Genomic DNA, 17,264 nt, shown 5'->3' with positions numbered 1-17,264 from the left:
ATCGCCAAAGTGCTCTCCCACAACCAAATCTAACACTTGGCCCGGTTCATTTCCCAGTACCAAATCCAATGTGGCCCCACCTCTTGTCGGCCTATCCACATATTGTGTCAGGAAACCCTCCTGCACACACTGCACAAAAACTGCCCATCTGAACTATTCGACCTACAAAGGTTCCAATCAATAGTCGGAAAGTTAAAGTCCTCCATGACAACTACCCTGTGACCCTCACACCTATCCATAATCTGCTTAGCAATTTCTTCCTCCACATCTCTATTACTATTTGGGGGTCTATAGTAAACTCCTAACAACGTGACCACTCCTTTACTATTTCTAACTTCAGCCCATATTACCTCAGTTTGCAGATCCCCCCTGAAGTACCTTTCCGCAGCCGTTAAACTATCCTTGATTAACAATGCTACTCCTCCATCTCTTTTGCCAGCTTCCCTACACTTGCTGAAACATCTATACCTGCTGGTAATTTCCCACACCCCCTCCCCCTGCCAAGAGTGTTTCACTTCAGTGGTGTTTACAACAGATTCCCACTAGTGGGGAGCTGGCAGCCTGACCCTGCTGGAGTGAAGAGGGGCCATGGAGGCCCCCCAGGGGGTTGGGGGTAAGGGGATGCCCCCTGGGCATTGCCAGCCTGACCCTCGGGCACTGCCCAAGGGGCAATGTGGCAATGCCCAGGGGGCACCTTAGCACTGCCCATCAGGCGGTGCCAAGGGGGTGGGGTCTCTGTGGGGAGGTGGGTGGAGGGTGCCACTCTGCACTAAGATCAGAGGGAGTGTTCGGGGCTGGCCATTGAGGTGAGGGAGGTTGGGGGTCGGGGCTGGCCCAGACATGTCCGGGAGTCCAGTGTTCAGGGCATGGGGGTGGATGGGGGAAGGGTCGCACAGTCAGCGATCGGGAGGCCAGCAGTGCAGGGCTACTGCGCATGTGCTGATCTCATCAGTGCATGCGCAGTGGCCCGCTCAGCGCTATGGCTGCCGGCCTTTTCAGTGGGAATAGGCCCTGCCCCCTGATTTTTTGTGAGATTCGCACTGTGCATTGCAGGGTGTATTAGAGTGTGGGAAATTCATTTTGAAAATCCCGCTGAAAAAACCAGCGGGATTTACTCCAGTTTTTACGTGAATTTGGTACTTAGAATGTTTTTGGCATAATCCCACCCAATACATTTAGTTACCTCTTCTAAATCATTAATATGTAATGTGAACAGTTGGGGTCCTGGCACAGATCTCTGCGGTACCCAACTAGTCACTACCTGCCAATCAGAAAAAGACCCATTCATACCAGGCAATTACTTCCTTGTTTCTAAGCACAGTGTATATAGCCCCACACTGAAACCTGCCTGCAACTCCCATGTCTCTTGGGGGACCCTCTCTCTGCAACCTGGCAGTGGCAAAGGGGCACCTGGGCAGAGCATTTACCTCCTTGACCCCCCCATCAGAGTCCAACGTGCCAGATCAGGATGTCATGTCAGGGGCCAGTGCAAGGTTGACACGGCCAAGGGGTGGGACCTAGATGGTGGCTTGGGGGAGCCTAAAGGGACCCTATGTCAGAATCTTTGTCTGGTGCTGGGAGGTCGGGTCACCCTCATGCCTAAGCGTGTGATGGGGGGTGCAGGTGACCCATTCTCTCTGTGACAGGGTGAGGGGTGCTCCCTGGGTCCAGTGGAAGGTTGCCTTTTCCATTTTGATGGTTGGGGGAAGGGGTCTGTCTGTGAATAGAAATCAGGGGCATCCTTTAAGAACAGCGCCCCAATCTCTGGCGTGGGCACTAAGAGTCAATTTGGGTGAATTTTACACCACATTAACAGCATTAGCCTTTCTGTTACATCGTCAGAAAACTCAAACAAATTAGTTAAACACGGACTAACCTCAAGAATTCCATGCTGGTTTTCCTTAATTAATCTGCCTTTGTCTAAGTGACTATTTTAATTTTCTCCCAAATTATTGTTTCTAAGATCTCCCCACCTCCAAAATTAAACTGATTGGCCTCTAGTCTGCAATGTGTAGCTGTGCTGGTGTTATTCCAGCCACAGGATCGACAAAGAAAAAGCCATGTCTGGATGAAATAATAAGAGCACTAGATGCCTACTTCAATCTGAGAAAGAAAACCAATGTCAAGTGGGGTAAATTTAAATAGCATCCCCGATGGCAAGGGGAAATTATTGGTATATTTATAAACAGTCTTTACAGGCTGGCAGAGAACTGAAAATATGGCAGCTTAAAAGATTGATTAATCAGGGACAGAATTGTTATCAGAGTCTTGAATGAAGCATTGCCGACCGAGATATGATTTAATCTTAACAAAGGCAATTTAACTGGGCAGACAAGCTGAGGCCAGGAAGCAAAATCGATCAGTGATTCCGGTTGACAGGCAAAACCATATCCCAAAAATGACTGACTCGGCGGAGTATGCTAAATTCAAAAGCAGAGAGGTGACTGTCCCTATGCATAGGAGGCATGAAGTGCATCCATCAGTTGCCTCAGTTAACTGTAATTGGTGTGGCAGCAAGAAACACAGGCATGAAAATTGTCCCGTCTGTGTGTCCCATTCTGCAAAATGGCTGTATGCCATTTTTGCAGAATGAAGGGTCACTTTCAGGCTGTGTGACTCAGCAGGAAACCTGTACAGAATAAACAAAAAGAGAAGCCTTCGAAAGGTGGCAAGGTCCATGAAGAAATCAATGATATTCACAGAATTATTACAGTGGCACAATGGTTAGCATCCACAGGGCCAGGGATCCGGGTTCAATTCCGGTCTCGGTTGACTGTCTGTGTGGAGTTGGCACATTCACCCCTTGTCTGCTTGGGTTTCCTTCGGGTGCTCCAGTTTCCTCTCACACTTCAAAGATGTGCAGGTTAGGTGGATTGGCCGTGTTAAATTGCTCCCCAAGATGTGCCGATTGGGGGATTAGCAGGATAAATATGTGGGGTTACGGGGATAGGGCAGGGGGTGGGCCTGAGTAAGAGGCCCTATCGGAGAATTGGTGCAGACTCGATGGGTCGAATGGCTTCCTGCACTGTAGGGAGTCTATGATTCAGAAGGAGGCCATTTGGCCCATCATATCTGCACCAGCTTTCTAAATGAGCATCATGGCTTAGTGTTATTCCCCTGCCTTTTCCCCAAACCCCTGCACATTATTTCTATTCCAATAATCATCTGATTCCTTCTTGAATGTCTCAATTGAACCTATCTCTACCACACTTCCAAGCAGTGCATTCCAAACAAGACCCACTCGCTGTGTGAAAAAATTATTTCTTATATCGCATGTGTTTCTTTTTCAGATCACCTTCAATCTGTGCCCTCTCATTCTTGATTATTTTATAAGGGGGACAGTTTTTTTGTATTTACTCTGTCCAGCCCAATCATGATTTTGAACACCTCCATCAAATCTCCTCTTAGCCTTCTTCTCTCCCAGGAAAACAGTCCCAACCTCTCCAATCTATCCCCCTAACTGAAGTTTCTCCTCCCTGGAACCATTCTAGTAAACCTCTTCTTGTTATGTATTGTAAACCAATGCACCTCTGTGTAGTGTGTCACATGATTATGTGGTGACATCATCAGAGACATTTGGGAGAGTTTTGTTCTCTTCCATTCTGCACAATAAGCAACAACACTTATCCAATAAAGCTCCACTAACTGACACACTGTGTGGCAACATTTTCATTCCTTTATCTTTGCTGTTAAAGTGAGCTGACCACATAGTACATAACACATAACACTCCTGAAGGCTGAGTAGTTTGCTGCGGACAATGGTCTGTTTGAGGTTGTGCGGTTGTTTGAAGGCAAGAAGTGGGGGTGTGGGGATGGCCTTGGCGAGATGTTCGTCTTCATCAATGACATGTTGAAGGCTCCGGAGGAGATGCCATAGCTTCTCCGCTCTGGGGAAGTACTGGACGACGAAGGGTACTCTGTCCACCGTGGAAACTACCCAGCCTTCAGGAGTACAGTGACCACGACACCACACAACCCTGCCACAGCAACCTCTGCAAGACGTGCCGGATCATCGACACAGATGCCATCATCTCACGTGAGAACACCATCCACCAGGTACACGGTACATACCCTTGCAACTCGGCCAACGTTGTCTATCTGATACACTGCAGGAAAGGATGTCCCGAGGCATGGTACATTGGGGAAACCATGCAGACGCTGCGACAACGGATAAATGAACACCGCTCGACAATCACCAGGCAAGACTGTTCTCTTCCTGTTGGGGAACACTTCAGCGGTCACGAGCATTCAGCCTCTGATCTTTGCGTAAGCGTTCTCCAAGGCGGCCTTCACGACACACGACAGCGCAGTCGCTGAGCAGAAACTGATAGCCAAGTTCCGCACACATGAGGACGGCCTCAACCGGGATATTAGGGTCATGTCACACTATCTGTAATCCCCACAGCTTGCCTGGACTTGCAGAATCTCACTGGCTGTCCTGCCTGGAGACAATACACATCTCTTTAACCTGTGCTTAATGCTCTCTCCACTCACATTATTTGTACCTTTAAGACTTGATTATCTGTAAAGACTGCATTCCAATCATTATTCTGTAAATTGAGTTTGTGTCTCTGTATGCCCTGTTTGTGAGCATATCTCCACTCCACCTGACGAAGGGGCAGCGCTCCGAAAGCTAGTGGCATTTGCTACCAAATGAACCTGTTGGACTTTAACCTGGTGTTGTTAAACTTCTTACTATGTTTACCCCAGTCCAATTCCGGCATCTCCACATCATGACTATTCTATCTACACAATGAGACTAGGAATACAATAGGGGGCTGTACCAGCTGCAGTCAGGTACAAAGGAAAGGGCCCAGCGACAAATCACCTGCCACAGGTGAGGAGCAATATGTGAAAAGGGCAAAGTTGAAAGAAAATTAACAATTCAGCAGGAAATTGATTGTAAATAAAACAGAAGAAAATTATTATCTTGCATGAGAGATTACCTCATCAAAATGCTTCAAGGTGTCAGCTGTCATAAGTGTGTAGTCCTCTTACCCCTAAATCAGAAGATTGCAGGTTCAAGTCCTATTTCCAGAGATTTGAAGACAAAAGCCAAGCTGACGCTTCAATACTGAGGGAGTGCTGCCTTATAAATATTTCCAGACTTCGCTTCCACTTCCTCTTCCATCTAGAAATATCTGCGATTCCTGTCAAAAATGTACAAGTTAAGGTCAGTTTGTTGTAGAGAGGAGAGAAGCACTCTTCCCATTGGTCAAGAATTGCAAATATTTGGTTAGAGGTTATTAGTTAAAATGGGTATTTAATAATTATGAGCCTAATTCCTGTTGTACAAGTCAGAGGATTGTCGGACAAAACTTTATAGTGCTATAAGCCTGCTGAAGAAAATGGATTACTGCTGATTGTAATCCATTGACCAATCTGTTCAGGGATGCAATGAACATCATCTATTTTAGAGCAACAATTGATTAAACTGGCAGTAAATAGTACAGAATATATTGGCCATGGTTCAGCTGATGACCCTTTACCCGAGTCAGAAATTTGAGTTCAAGTCTCATATAATCCAGACTTACACTCCAATTCAGTACTGAGGGAGTGCTGCACTGTCAGAGGTGCAGTTGTTTGACACAAGTGCACAGACTTGGGCTGAATGTTGTAAACATCACCTGCAAAAAGGGTATAAAAATAGAGGAACATCACTAGTGTGTTTGCACTAGCCAGGGGATAGCATTTATCAGAGGACACTTGCTGGGGGCATTTGTCAGAGAGAAGAGTTAAGTGTAGACAACTTTCTGGGAAGCTAGCATTGAGTAGGACACTGCCAGTGGACAGGTAATTCTCATAGGTTGGGGATTGCCATAAGAATCCCAAAGTGACAAATGTAATTGTCACATGTTGAGAATTGCTATAAATATTGCCCATTTAAGACAGATAAGAAGATGTTTTTCCCTCAGAAGATCATGAGTGTTGGGAACTCTCTTCCCCAAAAGACGGTGGGAACAGAGTCCTTGAATATTTTTAAGGCAGAGAGAGATTCTAGATAAGCAAAGGATGCTGGGGGTAGGCAGGAATGAGGGGCCTACATCCCCCTCCCCCATTCCCGTAAGCCCATGGTGGCACAGGGTGGCATAGTGGCACAGTGGTTAGCACTGCTGCCTCACAGCACCAGGGACCTGGGTTCGATTCCCAGCTTGGGTCACCGTCTATGTAGAGTTTGCACATTCTCCTCGTGTCTGCGTGGGTTTCCTCCGGGTGCTCTGGTTTCCTCCCACAGTCCAAAGATGTGCGGGATAGGTTGATTGGCCATTGTAAATTTTCATTGAGTCAGGGGGACTAACAGGGTAAATATGTGGGGCTAGGGGGATAGGTGCTGGGTGGGATTGTGGTCGGTGCAGACTCGATGGACTGAATGGCCTCGTTCTGCACTGTAGGAATTCTATGATTCCATGATTTACCTTCCTGCATAACCCTCCCCAAACTACACGTCTTGGGGTTCTAAGAGGCAATTTAGCACAGCCAATCCACCTAACCTGCACATCTTTGGGCTGTGGGTTTATTGGGGTAAGCAGGAATATGAAGTTGAAGTTACAACCAGATCAGCCATGATCTTATTGAATGACAGAGGGTCTAAGTGGCCTACTCCTGCTCCTAATTTGTATGTTTGTATGTAATTCAGTATAGGGATCAGTAGTAGAATCCAGTATTAAGGTTAAAGGCAGTTGCCTTAAGAGAAAGTGAATAAACTTTGTGAAGAAGCTCCTCTCAAATGTGAGAGAGAAAGTAACATTCAGCAAGCAGCTGTGAAATGTGCAGCTTCAGATCGTTACGGTGGACGGAAAGCTTCAACAGTTGGACTGGGAAACTAGAGCTGAGGTCTTAAAGCTGCAAAGGGGCTTATACCTACGTTAGAGTTAAATTGAGAAAGTTAAAATCCCAAAGGATATTGTGAGTCATTGAATCATAGAATCCTACAGTGCAGAAGGAGGCCATTTGGTCCATCGAGTCTGCACTGACCACAACCCCACCCAGGCTCTATCCCCATAACCCCATGTATTTACCCTAGCTAGCCCCCCTGACACTAAGGGGCAATTTAGCATGGCCAATCCACCTAACCTGCACATCTTTGGACTGTGGGAAGATACTGGAGCATCCAGTGGAAACCCACGCAGACATGGGGAGAATGTGCAAACTCCACACAGATAGTCACCCAAGACCGGAATTGAACCTGGGTCCCTGGCACTGTGAAGCAGCAATGCTTGCCACCGTGCTGCCCATATAAATTTCCTTTGCCTGACAGGGAATGACCAGATTCAGTAAAATGAGAAGAAAAGACCCCAGAGATCCCAGAATCTATGAAAAGACAGCTAGACATTTCATAGAAATCTCTACAGTGCAGGCCATTTGGCCCATCGAGTTTGCACCGACAACAATCCCACCCAGGCCCTATCCCCATAACTCTACATATTTACCCTGTTAATCCACCTGACACTAAGGGGCAATTTAGCGTACCCAATCAACCTAACCCGTGCATCTTTGAACTGTGGGAGAAAACCGAAGCACCCGGAGGAAACCCACGCAGACACAAGGAGAATGTACGAACTCCGCACAGACAGTGACCCAAGCCGGGAATCGAATCCGGGTCCCTCGCGCTGTGAGGCAGCAGTGCTAACCACTATGTCATTTGTTGAACTTGTTAATTGGGCCATGGCTTGTTGTTCAATAAGTCTTGTTTTTTTCCACCTTCTAAATTAGTGATTGCCATTTTTGACACTAAGGTTATTCCTCCACAAGGACTTTCTTACTATTGGGTTTAGTATTGAGTCCAAATCCTACAAAAACAGTCTCCTTCTGTGCTGTAGGATTTGATGATTCCCTGCTGAATATTTACTCCATCTTTTAATACAGCGTGCCTTGAAGGAACTGGGTATCTTATAACATCATTAGTTGGCAAACAGGCGACTGACAAACCCCACAGCACGTTTTAAGGTTCAGATTTCACGCTAGATCATTATGGAGGCCATTCTGAAACTCAATTTCCTCAAGAGAATTGCTCGTATTAAATCAATTGCAGCTTAAATGGACTCGTATGTCATTTTTAAACTTAACTCCTGAAAATGATTAAGATTTTCAGGTAAAATTGTTGACAGTTCACTATAACCAGTGAGTTGAGTTTGGTCAATTAAAAGAAATCCCATTTTTCATTCTATATTCTGTTTCTGTAGAACCTCCCAAGGGCTTTAGAGCCAATGAAATACAGCAGAAAATTTGTGGAAAGTTAGGTCCCACAAACAGTAATAACTGGATAATTTGTTGTTTAGTGATGTTGATTGAAGAATGCCAACAAGAACTCCTGCTCTGCAAAGTTGTGTATTGGGGTGTTTCTTTCAAACAACATCACCTCTGACAGTGCAGCACTCCCTTAGTACTGAACTGGAGTGTCAGCCTGGATTATGTGGGACTTCTGACTTGGGTGAAGGGGTGCTATCAACTGAACCATGTCAGATATCCTATAAACTATCATTTTAATGAATTGTCTTTGTTGCTCTAAAAAAGATTATGTACATTTGTTGTATCCCCGAACAGATTGTCTGATGAATTAATACTGCCAGTAATCCATTTTCCTCAGCTCGTTCATATTGCTACAAAGTTTACCTGACAATCCTCTGATTGTTATACAACTGGAATGAGACTTGTAATTATTAAATAGACACTTTAATGTGTGTTTAACAGCTGCCATATGGACCTACAAGCAGAGGGAAGCTGTGGATGCTGGGTAGATTGAGTCTGATGCAGATCTGTGAGAGTGAATGAGAGGGAATACTGGCGGGTTGCTTCAAGGAGGAAGTTTGACTTTAAATAGTGCAGAGGGGAGTCAATGATTTTTATAGACACTAATGACTTTCAGAAGAGTACTTATCTTTACAGAGACTGACAAACACTTTTATAACACTCCAAGTACTTTGTGTTCCTTCAACTCTGGCTCTGATGCATCTCCACGATCCTTGCCTTTCCCTTGTTGGCTGTGCCTGCAGTTTTCTAGGTCCTAAGTTCCAGAATGCCCTCTCCAAACCTCTCTGCCTCTCTCTTCATGTTTAAACCCATCTCTTAGATCAGGCTTTTGGTCACCTGTCTGAATTGATCAGCTAAGGTAGCATTGTAAACTCGGTGAATTTGGATTTCAAGTCCCATCATAGCAGTTTATGAATTTGAATTCAGTGTTTTAAATAACTCTGGAGTGAAAAGCAAGTCTCCAAAATGGTGATCATGATACTATCAAATTGTCGTTAAAAAAACCCCCACCTGGTTCACTAATATCCTTTAGGGAATTAATTCTGCCATTCTTCCCTGCCCTGGTTTACATGTGACTCCAGACTACAACAAGGTGGTTGACTCTTAACTACCCTCAATCGAGTGGGCCACTCAGTTGTATTAAGCTTCTACAGAAAATAAAACCCATTGAACAACCTGACATCGATTGACCTTAACATCAGAAATAACAAAGGCCCAGTCGACTTGGCAAAGTCCTCCTCACTAACATCTAGAGACCAAAACGGAGAGAGATGATCCACAGTCTAGCCAAGAAACAGCCTGACAGAGTTACACCTTGCAGCCAATACCCCAGACTCCTCTATCACTATCTTGATTTCTTTCTTGAACAGTTTAGCTTTCAATTTTAAGAGTGTGTCTCCTTGCTCTGGATTCCCCCCGCCAGAGGAAATAGTTTGTCTGTATCCATCTTAATAAACCCTTCACTATTTTAAATACCTTGAACAGATTTTCCCTCAAGCTTCTATATCCAAAGGAATTAATTCAGTATCACTGCAGATATCTGTTGTTTGCTGTTATATCAAAAACACCTGTTCTAAATAAAATCAAGGAATGAGAAGCAAGTATAGGGCATACATATTTTTGAAATACCAAGTGTGTTTGGATGAGAGGAATGCAGTATGGTTCAAGAAACCAGACCTCAACTGCCGTACATTCATATGAGTTCCTAGGAGAGCTGTCTCACTTCATCAATCTGACTCTTGTCTGGTGCAAAGGCCCTTTCCAATGTGTCCGTCCCAACAGTTGGACAGATGGAATCTTTCAGTAGCGTGTACGATCTTCATTGTTTGAGAAGAGCACAGAGGCTTCCATAATTCTCAGCTGAATTTGATGTCAAACAATAACTGCAGTATAACCACAGCCTAAATATATAACTCCCAGTTACAGAACAGTGTTTAAAAGTCCAACCGGTCCTCTTTCTGATGCGCGATTAATTCACTCGGGAGGCTAGGACGTACCCGGGAATAAAGGCTTTTATTCACAACAAGAATAGAGCATACTGCTTAACAATACTATCCCAGACTAAGGGCTACTAGGACGTAGCAGTGACCTTTATACTCCTGTATGAAGGCGGAGCCAAACGGAGTGTACCACAGAACAATGCTAACAGGTGGAACACCCCAACCCTAACCCCAACAGTAACAAGAGTAACATATGTACAAGTACCCATAGTGGTAACCATCTATGGTTCACCACACTTTCATAGCCCAGTTAATAATGGGAACCTGGAATTGAATCAATCAGCCTCATAGAATCATATCATAACCTACAGTGCACTGACCCTCCAACAGAGTATCCTACACAGATAAGATACTTGCCCTATCCCACGTGTTTCGCATGGCTAATCCATCTAACCTGCACATCTTGGGAACCTAAGGGGCAATTTAGCATGGCCAATCCATCTAACCTGCACATCTTTGAAATGTGAGAGGAAACCGCAGCACCTGGAGGAAACCCATGCATGGAGACGTGGAGAGAATGTGCAAACTCCACACAGACAGTCACCTGAGGCTGGGATTGAACCCGGGTCCCTGGCGCTGTGAGGCAACAGTGCTAACCACTGTGCCACCATACTGACTCATAGGTATTCTGGTGATCAGAGCCAAATATGCCAATCTCAGATATGGTTGCCCCCCCCCCCCAAACTTAGGGGGATGAGTGAGAAATGGAGCAGAGGCACAGAGAAATGGATGGGGTATGGAGTGGGGTGTGGAGGAGTGGGTGGGCTATGGAGTGGGGGTACAGAGGAGTGGGTAGGCCATGGAGTGGAGTATGGAGGAGTGGGTGGGCCATGGGGGGGGTACGGAGGAGTGGGTGAGCCATGGAGTGGGGTACAGTGGAGTGGGTGGGGTGTGTAGTGGGGTTATGAAGGAGTGGTGGGCCATGGAGGGAGTACGGAAGAATGGGTGGGCCATGCAGTGGGGTACAGAGGAGTGGGTGGGTATGGAATGGGGGTATGGAGGAGTGGGTGGGCCATGGAGTGGGGTATGGAGGAGTGGGTGGGATATGGAGTGGGGTACAGAGGAGTAGGTGGAGTATGGAGTGGTGGTGCAGAGGAGTGAGTGGGCTAAGGAGTAGGGTACGGAGGAGTGGGTGGGCCATGGAGTGAGGTACAGAGGAGTGGGTGCAGAGGAACAAGTGGGCTATGGAACGGGGATGCAGAAGAGGGTGGGCTATGGAATGGGGATACAGATGAATTGATGGGCTGTGGAATGGAGAGTGATATGGATTGGAATGGAGAGAGAAGGATGGAGAGGAATGGATTGGAGAATTGAGGGCAACAGAATGAGTGGGAAATGATGAGATCATATTCCCAAGATCAGGATTGCTGTCTGCTGAGTTACTCTGAGCAGATTATGAATTAAGTGGGAATTGAACAGTTTGGAACAGGAGGGGGACTGATGGACAGCAGGAGAGGGACTGAGAGAGGAGGAGGGAGACAGAGGGAGATCGGGCGGGGGGAGGGGGTGACACAGGGAGAGCAGGAGGGGGACTGAGAGAAAGGAGGAGGGAGACAGAGGGAGAGCAGGGGGGTGGGGTGGGGGGGAACAGAGGGAGAGCAGGAGGGGGACTGATGGAGAGCAGGAGGGGGACTGAGAGAGAGGAGGAGGGAGACAAAGGGAGAGCAGGGGGGGGGGGTGGGGGAAGAGAGGGAGAACAGGAGGGGGACTGAGCGAGTGCGGCGTGCTTTAGGACCCCGCGGTTACCGGTGCTCTGTGAGCAGCGTGCTGCTGGGCTGAAGGGGAGTGAGTTGTTGGGGGGAAGATCAGAGGGAGTAGCGGGCTGGAGGTAGACAGGGATACAGACCGGAATCTGCCTAGCAACAACCCCCCGTAAATCCATCCAGCACCAAACCCCCCCCCCCCCCCTTCCCCTGTCCATCCTTGCAGCATGAGGAGGGTCCGGGTCAATGCTGCCGCTCTGCTGACTGTCGCCTGGATCCTGGGCATGTTTTACTACTTGTGGCAGGACAACAAACCACATCCCCAACCCCTGAGCAGCAGCACCAGGGCGCATCGAGCTGTCAGGCCTGAACCCCAAGCTGAGGCTGAAGTTGGAGCCCTCAGACAGGGCAGGAGCAGCCTGCAAGAGGTGAGTGCTACACAGAGCAACACAGCAAGAGATAGCATCTGAGTGAGATGGTGAGACAAGTCTGTATGACCCAAGGAATTCTCCCTTTATCTGTATCCGTTCCTCTATTATCTACATTTTCTATCATCTATCTATATCTTATCTATTATCCCTATTTCTCAATTATTCCTCTTCCTATTGTCTGTCTTTCTCTCCATCTGTATATTATCTTTCTATCTATCATTGTACCCATTTGTTTCTGTTTACTCTGTCTTTCTCTCTATCTATCATCTTTCTATCTATCATTGTGTCTATCTGTTTCTGTATAATCTGTCTTTCTCTTCATCTGCCTATCATCTTTCTATCTATCATTGTATCTATCTGTTTCTGTTTCTATTGCTATATCTCTCTCTCGCCTCCTCCCCTTAATCATAAGGTTTATTTTTAAAACGATCTGTGAAGAATTGGAACCTCTTCCAGACATTGATGAGGGGGTGAGAGAGTGAGGGGGGTAAGAGATTAAAAGGATAAGGGGGTGAGGGAGAAAACAGTGTGTGCCTGGAGTTGGCATAGTGCATGGCGTGAGTTCAGGAGTGATGGTGACTGAGAGCGTTGCTAAGCAGCACGCAGGGAAATAAAATCAAATATATATCTATACATGTTAGAATCTGATGATTTAGTAATGTAAATAGTGGCACATGCAATTGCTATATCCATTTATTCCAGTGCTTCTTTTGAAAGTAAATTGAACATTCTATTAAAAATGCACTTTTGTAATACAACATGAGGTAAATATGTGATCTTTTGTATTCCTATAAATATGAAATAGTTTTTGTGCTGAATCCAGTTCATAAAAAAGACTTTTTTTTTTACACAGTGCTCACAGAATACCTCTTGTATTCTGTGGCATTTTCGAGGTTGGATGTGATCTGGAACTCTGCTGAGCCAGCCAGCACTGAGCAAGGAGTAGGCAGCTAGCCAATTCCCAAGCTATCACTGTGAAAATAGTGCACTGGGATGGTGCCATTTGTGGGTTTCGCAACCCTTTATTTAGCTACCTCCTATTTTTATTTTATTCAATAATTTGCCCAATGAGAAGAGTGAGTAAAGAAAGATAAATCTAATGAATTATGTGTGCTATTGATTGTAGGGTTTGGCTGACGGCTGGTGACTCCTTATTCCTAGACCAGTTTGCATTTATACAACATCTTTAATGTAGTGAAACATCCCAAAGTACAGGAGTCCAGTCAAACAGTCAAATGCTACTGAGCCAAAAGGTGATATTAGAACATATGAGGTAGGTTTAGAGGAGTATCTTAAAGGAGGGGAGAGGTGACAAGGTAGAGAGGTTTAGGGATGGAATTCAGTGTTTAAGGCCATGAGACGGAAGGCACAGCCACCAATGGTGAGGTGAAGAGAGTGGGAGGCCAGAGTTTAAGGAGTGTAGAGATCTCGGACATGGGTATGGGGTGGCCCTTGAGAACTGAGATGAGGAGGAATTTCTTCAGCCAGCGGGTGGTGAATCTATGGAATTCACTGCTGCAGAAGGCTGTGGAGGTCAGGTCATTGAGTGTATTTACGACAGAGATAGATAGGTTCTTGATTGCTAAGGGGAACAAAGGTTACGGGGAAAAGGCGAGAGAATGGGGTTGAGAAACATATCAGCCATGGTTGAATCACGGAGCAAACCCGATGGGCCGAATGGCCTAACTCTGCCCCTATATCTTATGGTCTTATGGTTCCTAATTGTGTGCTTTTGGTTATATATTCGAAATAAAATATGGGGATTAAGCAAAAGCTGAGGAATACTAGGAATCCAAATAGTTTTTTTTCGCATGTTTTGAGAGGAGTGAAATCTTTAAAGTATGAGACAGATGTTACAGTGAGTAATTTTATATAAGATTAGGGTTAGAGGTCAGTCATCCTGAGAGAGTATTGCTGCAACGTTTCATTGTCAATAATAAAGCAAACCTGGGCAGTAACGATGGAAAGAGCTGAAAACAGTTTACATTAATGAAGGCACCAAGATACCGTGAAATTCGATCCTTGCAGCTCACAATGACAATGAGACAATACCTTGCCTCGAATGCCTTTCAGTCAGGATTATTTTGTAAATAATGAGATGCAAATTTAATCGCTTATATCAATCTGAATTCAGACAAAAGGATTAGCCATGCAGCTGTGGTTAAGTTAAACAACCCACTGTCTTCATCAAGAAAGAAGGAGTGTGAAAAATTGCTTGGCAAACATTCCCTCATTTGTTTTAAAGTTATGGTTTTGTGAATTTTGTGTCACCAGTTGTTATGATTAAAGGCATATGTGACTTTTCACTCTCACAGTAAAGAAATGCAGGAAGTGTTGCCCCTTTCATTATACTGAGCCGGAATGTGCTGTCAAAGTAAGTGATGATATCATTAATATCATTCATTGTTACTTATGAGACAAAGTGATTTCAGGTGTGGATCAGATGCATGGTTAAACATGGATTTCTAGTGTAAGCGGAACTACCATTGTTAACTTCACAACAATGACAACTTGCTGCCTGGGTCACCATTGAAATAGTGTGAATTTGCTCAGTTTGAGTGGCAGATACAGAGTAAATTCACCACAGGTATTAATGGCTGGTAATTGGTAATTTAAATCCCGTTAAATTAGGCATCCTATTTGGCTTCCTAATTACTTGCTGTACCTTCAAACTGACCTTTAGTAATTCATGTTCAAGGACATCCAGATCCCTCTGCACTGCAGCATTCTGTAGACTGGGCTGGAATTCTCGAGCCTTTCATGCCATGGGATTCTCTGGTCCCGCCAGCAGCACATTCCCGCCTGCGGCTGGTGTAGGGTGACATTGATGGAAATCCCCATTGACAGCGGCGGGATTGATCCCACCGCCAGCAAACAACACGCCACCTCCCGCTGGCGGGAAACACACAGTTGGGAGGCTGGAGAATCTCGCCCATTATTCTGCTTTTTTATTCTTTCTGCCAAAGTGGACAATCTCACATCATACTCCATCTGCCATTTTTTGCCCACTCACTTAACCAACCTATATCCCATCGCAGGCTCTGTAACCGCTTCACAGCTTGCTTTCCTACCTATCTTTATATAGTAAGAAAGGTTGGCTGTAATACATCCAAGACATTAATATAGATCTAAATAGTTGGGGCCAGAGTACTGATCCCTGCAACATTATTTTGTGATGTGGAGATGCCGGCGTTGGACTGGGTTAAGCACAGTAAGAAGTCTCACAACACCAGGTTAAAGTCCAACAGGTTTATTTGGTAGCAAATACCATAGTATTTGCTACCAAATAAACCTGTTGGACTTTAACCTGGTGTTGTGAGACTTCTTACTGTACATTATTTAGTGACAGTTTGCCAATCTGAAAATGAGCCACTCATCTCGACTCTATTTCCTGTCAGTTAACCAGTCCTCCAGCTACGCTAATATATCAAACCCAATGCCATGAACTCTTATCTTTTGCAGAAAACTTTTATGTGGCATTTTTTGGATGACTTTTGGAAATCCAAATACACCACATCTACTGGTTCCCCTTTATCCACCCTGCTTGTTAATCCTCAAAGAATTGCAATAGATTTTTCAAACATAATTTCCCTTTCTCAAAACCATGTTGACTCTGCTTGTGTTATGATTTTCTAAATGTCCTGCCGCTACCTTCTTAATGATGGATTCAATTATTTTTCCATGATAGATATTAGACTAATTGGCTTATAGTTTCCTGCTTTTTGTCTCCCTCCTTTCCTGAATAGTTGTGTTACATTAGTGATTATCCTATCTACTGGGACCTTTGGAAAATTACAACCAATGCAGCCTTTCATTTAAGACCATTGGATGCAGGCCATCAGATGCAGGGGATTTGTCGGCTTTTAGTGACATTAGATTTCCTAGTCCACTTTCTCGAGTGATGGTGATTATTTCAAGTTCCTGTCTCTCTTTTGCCCACTGCTTTTCTGCTATTCTTGGGATGTTTTTTGTGTCTTCCACTCTGAAGATAGATACAGACTACTTGTTTAAAGCCTCTGCCATTTCTTCATTTCCCATTAGTAATTCCCTAGTGTCACCCCTGCTCACTTATCCTTTTACATTCGTGCAGAATCTTTTATTGTATGTTTTATATTTCTTGCTAGTTTACTCTCATTTTCCAATTTCTCCCTCTTTATTATTTTCTTCCTCAACCTTTGCTGGTTTCAAAAGTTTTCCCAATCTTCTAGCTCACCACTACTCTCCGCATCCTATCTTTTCTTCCAGTTTGATGCCATCCTTAACTTCCTTAGCTAACCGCACATTGTGCATCCTTCTGATAGCCTTTCTTCCTCAGTGGAATATATCTTTTTTGAGAGTTATGAACTATCTCCTCAAATGCCTTCCATTGCTTCTCTATTTCTTACCTTTTAACCTATTTTCCCAGTCTGCTTTAGCCAACTCTGTCTTTTAATATGCATGGGAGGCCTTAATGAGTGGAGGGTGGGAATTCCAGCCCCCCTCAAAGAGGATACCCCACCTCAGAAAGCTAGAGAGGGAACATCGCTCTCAGCTTTGTTAGAAAAAAAGCCATACAATGGAGTAATGGTTAAGAAAGTCAGTGCCAGAAATCTAAAGGACTGCTGCTTGAGGAAACTAGAGAAATGAAGAGGAGTTTCCAGGGAGCTGAGGTTAAAGGAACAAAGAGGAACTGGGAACAGGCCAGTTCCATTTCAAGTCACAGAACTGAAAAGGAGCTAGCTCATGAGAAGTCAGAAAGATATCTGAAGTGGTTCTAAGGTTTGTGATATCTTACTACAGTTTGTGAGACATTAATTGAAATAATTGTGGAGCAATCGGTGGCAGAATATTGTAATTTGTGTGTAAAAGCAGTCAAGACAAAGAAATCCTAAAGGGGTTGG

General features: G+C 45.0%; 1 protein-coding gene across 1 annotated transcript in view; it reads left to right on the top strand.

Moving 5' to 3' along the window:
- Positions 1–12,057: 12,057 nt before the first annotated feature.
- LOC144507038 (polypeptide N-acetylgalactosaminyltransferase 16-like) overlaps positions 12,058–17,264 on the top strand; it is a 139,097-nt gene continuing 133,890 nt past the window's right edge. Inside the window, exon 1 of the mRNA XM_078233626.1 lies at positions 12,058–12,381. Coding sequence (XP_078089752.1) covers positions 12,181–12,381 — 201 coding nt within the window. The 5' untranslated portion in view covers positions 12,058–12,180. The remainder of the gene's footprint in view (positions 12,382–17,264) is intronic.

The sequence above is a fragment of the Mustelus asterias genome, chromosome 18 (genome assembly GCF_964213995.1).
Source record: "Mustelus asterias chromosome 18, sMusAst1.hap1.1, whole genome shotgun sequence".
Lineage (NCBI taxonomy): Eukaryota > Metazoa > Chordata > Chondrichthyes > Carcharhiniformes > Triakidae > Mustelus > Mustelus asterias.
The sequence above is the reverse complement of the archived record's forward strand: the minus strand, read 5'-3'. Positions and strand labels throughout refer to the sequence as shown.